The sequence below is a fragment of the Oryzias melastigma genome, linkage group LG22, assembly GCF_002922805.2.
Source record: "Oryzias melastigma strain HK-1 linkage group LG22, ASM292280v2, whole genome shotgun sequence".
NCBI lineage: Eukaryota > Metazoa > Chordata > Actinopteri > Beloniformes > Adrianichthyidae > Oryzias > Oryzias melastigma.
The window spans coordinates 22,143,613-22,157,633 of record NC_050533.1 but is presented as its reverse complement, the minus strand read 5'-3'; the positions used below and the strand labels follow the sequence as shown (position 1 = coordinate 22,157,633).

At 36.4% G+C, this 14,021-nt stretch overlaps 1 protein-coding gene across 2 annotated transcripts in view; it reads right to left on the bottom strand.

The window, feature by feature from the left end:
* babam2 (BRISC and BRCA1 A complex member 2) overlaps window positions 1-14,021 on the bottom strand; it is a 94,077-nt gene that overhangs the window by 48,328 nt on the left and 31,728 nt on the right. For both annotated transcript variants that reach the window (XM_024273025.2, XM_024273035.2), the window contains exon 6: window positions 13,076-13,150. In XM_024273025.2, the coding sequence (XP_024128793.1) occupies window positions 13,076-13,150 (75 nt within the window). The remainder of the gene's footprint in view (window positions 1-13,075; window positions 13,151-14,021) is intronic.

Genomic DNA, 14,021 nt, shown 5'->3' with positions numbered 1-14,021 from the left:
ATCCATTCATTAAAGTTGTTGGTGCTGCACATTTTCAAGTCAATAAATATCAGTTTAGCTCCTTTCTTAATGTAAAAAAGCAAATGAAGAATCTAAATCAATATATTATATCATAAATTATGAATGTATTAATGGAAAACACTATTTTACTGTAATCTAACTTTAATAATAACCAATTCACATAAATTTCAATAAACCTATAACAAGTAGGGCTGGGTTAATAAAATCAATTTATCAATTTGAATCGATTTAAGATTAATAGATCAATACTCGATTCATAAAAATATAGATTGATTTAGCACATAAAGCTAAAGTCCACTAGCTTGATGCTAAAGTTTAATGGAATTTCCTATAGGACCACTAATGCTAACACTAGGTCGACCTCAAAATACATTTCTGAATAAATGAATAAACTCACTGGCATACATTTTTTTAAACTCTTTTAGGGAGATATTTTTAAAGTTACCATTTGCGGTCTAAAGCTATTTTTTTTGCTCATTTAAAAACAAACTTTCTTTCTTCTTCTTGAAAAAAGTGTAATGCTGTGGCGCAATTGCCACCTAGTGTCCAAACTGAAACGTCCTCCAGGAGAAGCAGAACAATGTTTACAATGTTAATGATCTGAACATTTTAGTTAGAACTTCTCCTTTAGAGAATCCATGGAACACTGGATGATATTAACAATCTCATGATTTCACTAATACATTTTCCAGTATGTGAACTGTATCTGATTAATATAAATATATTCAAAACATATAGTAGATTATTAATGCATTTCTAAACAAATGTGTCTAAATGTGTAAACTGTTTAAGCTCAAACTTGAATTGAATCGAACTGAATTGAGAGAATTAAAAGAATAGAAAAAAATCGGATTCCCATCAATCCAGGCTCTGGAGAATCAAATCGGGTTGTTTCTGGAAATTATTATCAATATCTAGCCCTAATAACAATCATATAACAAGTATTGCATATTATACAACATATAGCTAAAGCAACAGTGTAATAGACACATAATATTTATTTCATAATTTCAATGGTTAACTACTTAAATTTTTCTTTTGCTTTTTTTGTTATTCTCTCCCCCCTAAAGACCAGAGGCCTCCCCAACTTCCTCACTTCAATATGAGGTTAAAAATTGATGTAACACTTGTGTTACTACAACCCACCAACGTGCAGCTTCTTCTTTTGCTGCTTGCGACAGTCGTTTTCAATTAGCTGTGTCTGCAATTTTAGAAAAAGAGTAAGCATTTCCTGCCACCGACCGGTCCAAACTTAAAGCTTTTATCCATATTTGGGCTTCTTATATTAGGGACTGGAATTCAAGTATTTAAAATGTGCAGTCATACATAAGAACAATTGTGCAACAATAAGAAGAAATAAAATTTCAATATAACTGTTTCTCCACATATACTTTAATTTTGGACTTTTTATGCATGACATTTAAATCTATCTGTAAGAGCATCACTAACTGTAAAACACCCACCATTAGAAAGCTACAAAATTGTTTATCTGCATGGAAGCACTGGGTGGCCTTTTAAGATTTCTTCTGCACACTACATTAGTGAAGCTCAACTGGCAATTAGTTGACAATGTCTTTTGGGCAACTTGATTTTAAGGCAACATCATTCAGCAACAGTACTCTCAAAGATCATAAAAATATCAGAAGATGGATTTTGCTTTTCCTGCACTAGAACCAATAACATAACAAATGAGGAAGGTATAGTATACTTATATGAAAGCCAAAAATTAAAATGGTTTGTTGTTTATATAAAACATTGATTTTTCTGAAAGAGTAGATGATGGAGGCTACCTGAGTGGAAATCATTGCATTTGAAGAAAAAAGCCCTCCTTTCCTCTCTGATTGTTTATTTATGTCATTATTTTTCTCTTTGACTTCATGCATCTTAAAGAAAAACCTTGATTACTGAGTGAGGGGTTCTGAATACCCATAAATGCTTACATTAGATGATTATTGAAAAATCATATTCCAAGAGTTTTTTTATAAAAATATGTAAACACATCATAGTCTGAGAAGTGGTAACAATAATTACAAATAACACTATTTTTAACTGGCCCAACGGGGACTGCACAAAACCAAAGGTGAGACAGCGAGGAGGCAAAGGAGCAGCACAATCTTGAACATTATGGGAGTAACCTGCAATTATTTTATAGCTCTTAAGATTCCTGAGCTCTTAGTCAGTGTTTACTGTGTGAGGGCAAGGCAAGGCCACAAATTACAACCACTTGCTGTGGCACCAAATGTTCACGAGTCACGCACAACCCTCAGTTTGTTTGTTTTTATTTTTATTTTTTTCAAATTGTCAGACAGGCAGAGAATCTGAGGATGAAAAGGTGTCGTGGGGAAGGCTGGTCTTCGTCTTTTGTTAATGTAAGATATGTGTTCCAACACTTTTTAGGTCTCTTAAAAAAAGCTTCATGTTGTAATTGAATCTAAACCCGACAGCCGTCCTGTTGGCACTAAGTTAATTTATTACCAAGCACAAATACAGCCATAGTTATCAGTATGGGCAATTTATCAGTATGCAAAATGTTAACTTTCAAGTGACATTTCAAACAAGCTTTTGAGTTGTCTGCTATTAGCTTTTCAATTTGCATCCACAGCCTCCCTCTCGGTGATACTGCAGACAAACTGTCCTTAGCCGCATCCATTTGTCCAAACGGTAACAGTTATGTGTGAGTGGTATTTATAGAAAATGTGTGACTATGCAGTGTTTTCCAGGTCTGCGCTGAAAATTGTGAAAGATCCACCATGTGACACCGTGGGCTATCTTGAGCCGTGACTTCTCCAAAAGATCAACTGCCATGCAAGGAAAGGCAGAAAACCACAACGAGAGCTTCACGGGTTGTTGAGAAAGGTGCTGAATTTAAGTAAAGAAGCCTAGAACCTAGAAGCCAGATAAGCCTCCTGGTTTAGAAGCTTGGGAAGCTGAAATTGTCCCATATATCTTTGGTATAAAAAAAAGACAATCCTGCAGCTAGCATAAAAAAACTACAAAAATAAGCATCTGTGGTGTGGTGTTCTGATTGTGATCTTTTCTGTGATTTAGATCATCAGATAACTCTTGTCTCCTGCAATTTACTTAAACCAAATGTTTAAAGTGATACTCCAATCATCTTTAGATTAAAAGTGTTCCCAGTGGTCTTTTAGTTATGGCATTTTTAGGCAAAATCGAAAACCTGTGTCGTCTTCTAGGACACTTTCTGCAGAACAAGTTCATCAGAAATTCGGTTCTGGGTTGTGGGACTGAGTTCATTTTCCAATACCCCCCTTTGTTTACACCCTCTCCGGTTAGTTTACAGCTCCTCACAACCCCAAGCTAACATTACATTACATTACTCAAACGAGAACAACAAAGACGTTTGTGGATTTATTCGTCTACAAGTGGATGCATCAGAATGGAGCAGAGCAGGAAGCTTGTGGCCCGCCATTTGTAGTTTGTACGCAACAATGACAAGCTTTTTCAAACCTCCTCTTTATCCGCTTTTGATTCACCACAATTTCAATCAGGAAATACATAGAAGCGCAATTTTAATCTTAATTTTCGTCATATATGTTCTACATCATGATAAAATGCTACAAGAACATGTTAAAAACACCACTGAAGCGAGACTTTAAGCGGAAAATCTTCCTAAGGAAAACAAAAAGGGGTTTTATATACTGTAGTTAGTGAGATGGAAAATCTGTAAACAGTTGCTTACATGCAACACGACTGGATCAACAATCGGCACAAAAACTCTTAAAAAACTCTTAAAATCTCCTAACACTAACATAGGACCTTTCTCCGGTGGTGAAAATCCATCTTTTATACCATGAAGACATTAACTATTTACAATAGAAGCTCTTCCATGTAATCTGTTTGCTATGATAAACAAACTTTTTGGTTTGGTTATAATGATAGGGTTAGGGTTAGACATGGACTTCATGTAAAATTATTTGTAATTAGACCAATGATTATTTACATAGAGGCAGATTCTTCCAGTTGTACATTTTTAGTAACAAATCTCCATCTGGTACCATCATGTTTGACATGTTCTCATATAAATTGCAACATCACAACTTTTGTTGTCAGTACTTCACCAATGTCCCATCAGAGCCTGGTTCAAAGATAAAAAGGTATTGTCCTCTATGGGCCCTCCACCTGGAGGATCTGAAAGTATCCAGTCTGATCACAGTCATGGGAGTTTTTACTGGAAAATATAAAAACTTACACTTGTTTTCAAAGAATATTTAAACAATATGTTCTGTATAAATTATTCTTTCTGTTTAGTGAATTGTCACAGTCTTGATAAATATTATTTTGGTAAACAGGTTACTCTTGTAAATGAGACTGTTAATGGGATTTGTTATCTGGTATAAAACAAGGTTCAATATTAGCAATAATAAAATTTGATTTAGCTTGGTTTTATGCTTTTAATTACTGTGTAGCATCCTATCCCAAAAACATAATTATTTTGACAGACAAGTAAATAATTGGTTGATAAAATTAGTTAAAAGAAAAAAGGAAAGGTATTCTCAATCAAACACTAATACTAATCCAGTTTATGGTGCCAATTCTTCATTTTGATCCCCTTCATCACTAATATTACTATTGATGGAAGACATTTTTCTACAGAACAAAAACTACATGGGAAGAACTGTTACTCTTAACCTAACATCTAAAATGTGCATAAGAAAAAAAAACAGCTTTCAGTGGAGGTAAACATCTAACCACAGAGATTTTAGATTAAACTGTTTAGGAGTTTAAATTGCAGGAAGAGCAATATTTGTTTGGTTAAAGCATTTTTATAGAGGTACAACACAGTTTAGAAAAAGTTCATACACAAATACCATATATATATATATTTGTATTTATATGCATACACACAAATGTTTATCTAAGTGTGTGGCACAAAATTTCAAACAGAAGTACAGAAATATCCAAACCGGCAACATTTGCGCAGCAAGTGAAAAGAAAACCCCAGCGACAGCTCACGGCTCTGCTTCACCCTAACCCTCTTCTGTCAGCTGCTGCCTCTGGAGCTTTAGAGGCTCTGCAGAAGCATGCAGTGGGGGAGGGGTTATGAGCATGCAAAACCAAAAAAAAAAAAAAAACATTTGAGTACTAATAATTAGACTCAATTGATTTTGTTGAAGCATGTACAGCTTGTACAGACAAAATAGAAAAACGGGAATTCAAACCACATCTCCTAGTCAATTTTGAAGCACACTGGAGTCCCTAAGACATTGAAGTTCCATCAATGAGGTTCCTTTAATGTGCCTCACTGTCCATAAAGCAACCTGTTCTATAACGCAGTTTGGTACATGTCTGATCTGCCAACAAGGGCTAGTAGGAGGGCTAAAGGGTTATTTTCTGGTGTCACTGCACTGACAGTCTCATAATGTTCTGTTATAAATGTTTTATGTTTAGAGTTTAACATATTAACATATTTTTGCTGTATGTATACAACTCCAAAATGACTTTTCTTTTTAAGCCTTGTGCGCATGTTCATATTGAAAGTGGGGTCATCTGGACCCCACAAGACAGCATGCTAAACTTTTTTGCAAGGATTTTTTATCTTCACTGTGTCTGTGACAGACATAAAATCCTGTCCACCTTTATCATGGGAGGAATCACACATCAATATGAGGGTGGGGTCATCTGGACCCCATAAGAGGGCACGAGGGTTAACCCTTGAACTATTCTCGTATGTTGACGTTGGGAGTAGGGTCATCTGTACCCCACAAGATAGTGCGCTGAACTTTTTTTTTTTTCGATGATTTTTGATTTTCATTCGTGTCCTATGCAGACATGACACCCTGTCCACCCTGATCCACATTTGTCATGAGATGGATAACATGTCAATGTAAGGCTTGGGTCATCTGGACCCCATAAGATAGCACATCAAGGAGAATAGCATAGGTCTTTCAACTACCATAAGTCTTCAACTTTTTCCGCAATTAATGTAATTCCAGCAGATTCTGAAGCGGAGAAAAGCAGCTTTGTTCTGATATGCAACACTTCATATTTGTGAAGTGTTTACACGATCAGCGTTGAGTTTTCTATTCACCAGAAACTGCTCATTCACATTTATGCTTGAAAAGTTACGGTAAGTAATAGCATTTGGTATGTAGGTGTTGCCAGGCCACCACAGTGTTAAAGGGTTAAGTAGTCAATCATTACATAGGAGAGAACACCATGACTTTGTCCGTCTGCTATAGATTACATATGTACATTGTTCAAAAATAGAATAAATGAGTAAAATGACTAAAAAAAAAGTTAAATATACCAAGTTTAAGAAATATAGTTTAAAAATATCGACTTGCAGTAAATGACGTGACATCCATAGTGGCAACAAATTTTCTTTGGCTTTTGAAGAAAGTGAAAATACTTCTGCAGTAACTGCCCATGTAGGTAAAAGATGGAACTGTATTTCCAATGAAGCCAGACTATTACTCCTAAGTGGAAAAGCAGAAGTGTGTTTTAGCGATCATTTGAATGCTACAAAGAGAACTGGCACTAGGTTTTATAATTAGCATCATGCTAGCTCCTGTTGCTAATTTTGCTAACATTAGCATCCTGCTAGCTTAACCCTTTAACCCTCGTGCTCTCTTATGGGGTCCAGATGACCCCACCCTTACTTTGAGGTGTTAGCCCTTCCATGACCAAGGTGGACAAGAATTCATATCTGTCAATGGACAGATCGACAATCACTGAAAAAAAAAGTTCAGCGGACTGTCTTGTGGGGTCCAGATGACCCCACTTTTAATGTGAACAAGCCTAGGAGAGCGTAAGGGTTACCATCGGAGATGTCACTGGCCATACCAAACTAACACAAGCTCTTTCATATACTGTAACTCTTCAAATGTTAATCAGCTGAGTCTGACGTGAAGAAAAGTAGATTTTCCTATTGGCTGTGTACCATTAAGCAACACTTTACATACGTATAGTATTGTGTAATGGTTCAAAGCTGATTTTCTCAGCAAAATGATCAGTTGATTTACACTGACTGTGTAAGCACTTCACTATTAAAGTGATGCATATCAGATTCAACTAGACTATGTATCCAAAACATAAGCTAACATGCAGCCTCATTGTTATTGCTGTAGTGGACAATGTTTTTGTCTTGTATTTTGAGCAGGAGAGTCTCACCATTTATACTTTGTTTTTCAAAAGTTTTATGCTGTATAAAACAACATGCAAGAGCAGGACTACTTAAGCATATTTATAGCCATTAGCAGTGGATGCAGTTTATTTATGAGGGATCGGTTGTGGAAGTTGCATGGTTTTGCACTGATTCATTGGGTAGAGCTTCGTAAACAAAACACACGTTTAAGTAGAAAGAAAAATGCAAAACAATGGCAACAAATCTGCTATAAATGCTGCATATTTATGGAGATTTGGAAGTAGTGTGGCTGTTTTTATCCTGATGTTACCCTGGAATTGAAAATTAAGTGAAAAAAAATGTTTCTGATACTTTAACCTGTGAATAAGTGAAAAATAATCAAGTTTCTGAAAAGTGAGTTTTACAAAATATAGGAAGCATGGAAACCCAAATTATTCCCTGTACAAGAGGTCATAGCCAGAAAGAAAAAGATGAAAGAATCAAATGAGCAAAAGGCAAGAGGTCAAGGTAAGATCAAAGAATGAGACACTAAAACAGCGCCTAAGAGGTCCCCTTGGCCTTTAAAGGGGAAGAAAACTGCCAACATCCATCTGTACGCTTTTAATTTCCCTTCATCTCCGCTCTAAGCATCCTTCCCACTCTTTTACTTCGACTATGACAAGGTGCCCCCCCTCCCCTTCTCTTAAAATAATAAAATAAGTAAAAAAGCAGTCCTTGCTTCTCCCGGAGGCTGGATAGTCCATGCAGGAAGGTAAACATGTCCACTGTCGTGAGCTCAGACCACGCGGATGCTTTGCTTCAGGTAATAGACGTCCTCCAAAGCTCTGTGCCCACCAGCAACATCTAGGCATTCACTAGCAGTGCACACTAGCCTATGTCTGAACAGATTTCCGCTTAAATGCCAAACCTTCCCTCCTCAAGCAAGGACATACATGGATTTGATTGGAAGGTTGATTCAAATCAAGGTCAGCAGTCTGACTTCTACCTACAGCACATGGCTGATATTCTGTCTGAACAGAGCTGCCTTCTTGACTTGTTAGAATCGACACTGACTGTGTAAAGATTGTGTTTCTCTCCCCGTTACACTGACTAGACAAACTGAATGTTACAACACAGGACCCAAAAACAGGAAAGACCACACGTTTAGCATGTTGCATGTAGCAAACTACGATATAATAAAAAAGAAAATGCAGATTTTAAATGCTATCAAGCCCCAAATTATTCATACCCCAGGCACATTTTGACCTAAAGTTACTTTCATTCAGCCAGCAAGGTTTTTGTTCTCCACAAATGACGCAGGCATCTCCAAAAATATAATTGGAGGATTCACAAGGGGCATCATTGTGGACAGAAATATAACTCAGCTTCAGTTTACATTCAAACAAAAGGTGCATGAACAGAATACCTTCTCAAACTGTTACAGCTCATGGAAAAAACACCACGAGGCCATACTTCTGAAGATAAGCTCTACATGAGACGAAAAAGTATAAAAACATACATTAAAAGAAATGAAAAAATGGTTTGGAAAAAAAAACGCTCTGACATTAATTATATTGAAAATCTAAAGAGGGAGCGAAAGCTCAGAATAAAGGCAGAGAGACCAGCTAACCTGCACAATTTTAGCTTATCGCTAAAGAAAAATGTGGAGAAATAGCAACGGGAATGAAGGGGATTTTTAGGAAACATTTAATAGCTGTAATAGTCAATAATTGATTTTTTTTTAAAAATGATTATAAAGTGGGCTGCACGGTGGCGCAGTGGTTAGCGCTCTCGCCTCACAGCGAGAAGGCCCCGGTTCAAATCCCGGCTGGGACCTTTCTGTGTGGAGTTTGCATGTTCTCCCCGTGCATGCGTGGGTTTTCACCGGGGACTCCGGCTTCCTCCCACCGTCCAAAAACATGCTTCATAGGTTCATTGGTGACTCTAGATTGCCCCTAGGTGTGAATGTGAGAGTGAATGTGTGTGTGATTGAGGCCCTGTGACAGACTGGAGACCTGTCCAGGGTGTACCCCGCCTTCGCCCTTCAGTAGCCGGGATAGGCTCCGGCACCCCCGCAACCCCGAAAGGGATGAAGCGGTCTAGAAGATGGATGGACGGATGATTATAAAGTACAACATAAAAATAATGATTGATATGTAATTTTTTCTTCACAAGGAAAAAAAAATGTTTTGAAAGCTTGATACTCCAAAGCATGACCACAGGTGGCAAAGACAAAACTAGTAAAGTACAGAATTAATGAAGATTGACTGTAATGATCCATAGGCTGGAAGCCATTGTTTAAAAACATTCTAGAAGTACCTATTTATTTAATTTCCATAAGTATTGTACATCTCCATCATTCAGTATGAACACTGCCATGAACAAGAACTTCTTTGAATACAAAAAAATGTTCAACTTATAAGATTAAATAAACAAAAATACTATTATGTAAAGGACAAGTGGTAGCTATGCTAAAACAATATTCTGGTTTAAATTTGGAGATATTGTTTCAACAATGATGATGTAAAAATGTTTGATTTAAATAGGAAATTACAATACTGTAAGGAAGTGACTGGTAGCTAAATGACAATATCTAATTATGAAGCAGAACTTTTTAACTGAATATGCTGTCAATGTCCCAACTCTTGGTAATTTTAATTATTTTAATTCAAATGTTAATTCCAGTGTCTAAGTGACTAATTAACAGTAATATTAATCAGAGCCAACAGACTTTTATAATTTAATAAAAACATTCCTTTGAAAAAGGAGAAACAAAGACATGACCTTTCAGGGAAATGTCCTGACTGGAGTTGCATTTTTACTTTTTTCTCTTGTTAAAAGAGCTGCTTTATGCCTCTGGTCTTTTGTCCCCAACAACAACAAACACACTCTTGAAATATTTAGGATGGAGGCAAGGTTGTTTAATAAAAGTGGAGTGGTTTATTGATTAAACTGGCAGCATAAAGGACAAATTTGGGCTTAAGTTGTTTAACCCTTGAACACAGGAGTTTAACGACAGTAACTAAAACCATTTATGCAACCAACAAAAGCAGTCTTGCAATTATATGTAACCCTTTATATTAGTAATGAGCTGTATATTGATGCAAAGCTGATATGACTAGCAGCTCCTCTCTGTACCAGAATCAGCTGATCCACATTAAAGAGTGTTATTAGTCGCCGATAACACCTCTGGTGTTAAAGGGTTAAATAAATTGAAAGTTTATTGGGTCTCCAGGATATGTTTAAACGGCAGAACAAGAGGGAATATAACGAAGAGAATCAACTGGTACAACGTATCTCATAACAGATCCTATCAAACCAAATTGTTCTGTCTTGCAATTGAAATGACTATGACTGTGTACGAATTCCCTCCCTAACCCCTAACTACTAAAAAACAACATAGTGCAGCACTATCTGGTGCACTGGATTTTCAAGCAATTTGGACACCATTCTCACTACAGTTATCTTTAAAACGGCAAATACGTCATCATCGATTTCACGAAATGAAAACCTTTTTCAGTACAAGTATTTTAGGGCTGTGAAAGTTAACGTGTTAACGTAAACGATTAATCAAAAAGAATAAACTCATTAATATCTATTAACTCAAATTAATTACACATTGCAAAGAAACAGTCTGTCGTATTGCCTCAAATGGGTCAGGCTTCCACGGCGTGCATTAGAACACTTTGTTGGCATTATTCAACTTATATCATCGTACCTTACAAAATAAATACAGATTCAATTTTATTGGCTGAGACCGTTTTTTTCACAAAAAGTGGACTATTTTAACCGTGATCTGTTGTCACGTAACGCGGATGAGCCTCGACTGCAACGGCAAAGGAAAGGGATATAAAAGCTGATTTTCATTATAGGTTAAATAAATAAACCACAAGTTCAGAGAAAAGGTACACATCTTACTGCTAGTTTTTGACCAGCAGCTGAAAGAAAGTAATTTTTATTTATTTATTTTTCTTTAAAGTAGCCTGCACAGTGATATGAAACATTTCGGCGATGTGACCAGAACTTTTTTTTTGGTCAGCAGATTCTAATGGCTGTATGTGAGCAACTTTGCTTTCTTGGACTAATAGTGCAGACATGAAGGTCTTTAGAGTCCTGCTCATCTTACTGTTGATGTGCTTTGTGCTCACAATTTGCACTTGATACATTAAAAATTTTCAGACAATAATAATGATGGAAATGTTTTGTCTCTGGCATGCTGTTGTTCATATTAATATACCAAGTAAAACATTGCAAATAAATGTGATTAATCACAAACCAGAAGTGTGATTAGTTTGTATTTTTTTTAATCAATTAAAAACATTAATTAAAGATAAACATTTTTAATGTACAATTTTGCATGTTATTTCATACTATGATTACTTGCATATAATGTGTTTGGCAAATACTGTAACAAAAAAAAGTGAATAATTGCGATCAATTTTTTCCCAGTTTGCGATTAATTAGTTAAATTTTTTAATCGATTCTGGCCCCTACTATTTATAAATCCACTGTGTTAAGATGATGAAAACTTTGATTTTTTTTATTTATAAAATAAATTTAAATATTTTTCTTTTTTTTTTTTAGAAAAATTGCTCAAACGAAATGCATTGTGGTCTATATTTCCCAATCTCGTGTGCATCGACACACAAGGGTTTATTACATGGAATTTTGACAAATTTCTAGGGGCAAGATTCAGACAGCTCTACAAAATTGCAAACACCCAATGCAATACAGTGCATTATGCAGTGAGTAGTGAAGGAACTTAGACATAACCTATAATTCGTACAAGCAAGCTTTAATAAATTATGTGGTGAGTGAATAGGTTTATACAAAAAAAAGAAAAGAAAACAACTTTAGCTGTTCTTTTTTAATCATTAAAAAACATGCAACGGTTCATTATAAGCACATTCAGCTGCTCCACAGTATGGAATCACTGCTAAAGCAGACATGCAAAATGCATGAAAACAATTCACATGAACGCACACTGACAGAGGCAACTGCATGACATGCGTCAAAAGGAAAATTCAGGTCATTTGTTTTGGCACACAGTCCAGTTCATCCTATATGCTCCACGGTCCTGTTCCGCTGTGATGCGTAGGTGGACACGGTGTGGGCTGATGATGTTCATTACTTTCCACTCTGCAAGTCGATACAGTTTGGAAGCTCTGCCTCGGTCTGTACCTTAACTGCCACATGCATCATTCTAAAAGATCTGTTAAGTGTTTCAAACTTGTTTGTAAATATGATATTACTGGTTTGTTTAGCTATTCCCTCCACAAAAACAGTTAGTCATTATGTTCCATTACTTTCTACAAGTGACAGCCAAAAAAAGGAGTCATTTAAAGCTCAAGCACAAATGGAAAAAGCAGGAGACTAAACGCCCAGCATGTGCTGATGTGTGGCTGTGGAGTATGACTGATTTGATGAGGTCTATCACAGCCTGCAAAAAGAGACGAGTCTCAGGGCCGCCGGTCTGACGGATAAGGACATCAAGACTGACAATGGCTGCTGGATCCCTTATGCTTAGCATCAGCTCTCCTTAGACAGGAAAAAGGCCTGAAGTGTGCTGGCCACTCGGGGCAGGGGTTGAAGGAACAAAGGGAGAAAAAAATTATCGGTGGAAGGAGAGCCAAGACAGAGAAGGAAACATATAGGAAGAAGAGGGAGGCTGGCTGCGAGTGCGCAAACTCCGACTGAGCTGCCTGCAGACACCACGCGGCTCAGAGCAGATCGACAGTGACGGCTTGTTGATTAGTCAACTCGCAGCCCCCAAGATGGGAGTCTGCACGCACGCACAAACACACAGCTGCAGTGGAGTTCATTCAAACAACCCCCCCCCTGCGACGGATACAAACATTTAAGGCTCGCATAGACAAACACACGGAGGGCTCATGTGATGAATAATTTTGGAAGTGTAAAGAATGTGATAATGCCTGGTATTTGCTGACTGTGGTGGCGGTTGTCAGGTACCTTAAGGAGATAGACGGGGATGTTGCTGAAGTCCACTGGCAGTTTCAGGAGAAAACGGGCTGAAAACTCCCCAGTCTGAAAGAAAGAAACCAGTTGGAGACATAAAAATTCAGATATTTACTTATTTTCAGATTTAAATAGGAAAAAAACTCAAAAGATTTTGTCAAAATTGTTTCACAGCATAATTTTAAATAAACTTACATTAATCGTTATATACACAATACTTTGCTACTAGCTAAAACAGGCTTTATTTTAAAAAGAAATGCAGAAATTTCTTTATACAAGAGTGGAAAAACATTAAAATTGTACCAATATTATGTTCAATCTAACAATATAAACTTAAAACCCCACCCTGTAATCTTACAGAGAATCCTTACAATTCTCTTTAACACTTCAAATTCCCACTCACACTATATTTTTCTGTTGTGAAATTGTTCCCAGTCGTCTGTTCATCATTATTCTGATGTTTTTAGCAAAAATCGAAAAGCTTGTGTCGCTTTTAAGACATAGTTTCTGCAGCACGGCAAGATTTTATCAGATATTTTCATTTCTGTGGATTTAACTGCTGGCGCAAAAGTTAGCCTCTGCTATTTCTCCAACTTCGTTTACACTCTCTCCCGCTAGCTTATAGCTCCTAACAAGCCCAAGCTAACATTAGAGTTGCAAAAAAAAAAAAAAATAAATAAATAAATCAATACTTAAAAAATGCAGATTAAATCTAAAATTATTTCATATAATTCCTCCAACATGCAAAAAAGCTACAACAATATATTAAAAACACCAAAAATATGATTTTTATTGGAATGGGTTTTTCACACTGGAGCTTCAACTACTGTAACTATGAACTGTTTACAAATTTAATGTAGTTCCAGCAGATTCTGACACAGAGAAAAGCATCTTTACACAATAAAGATTTGTATATCAATGAAAAGCTTCAATGTTAAGT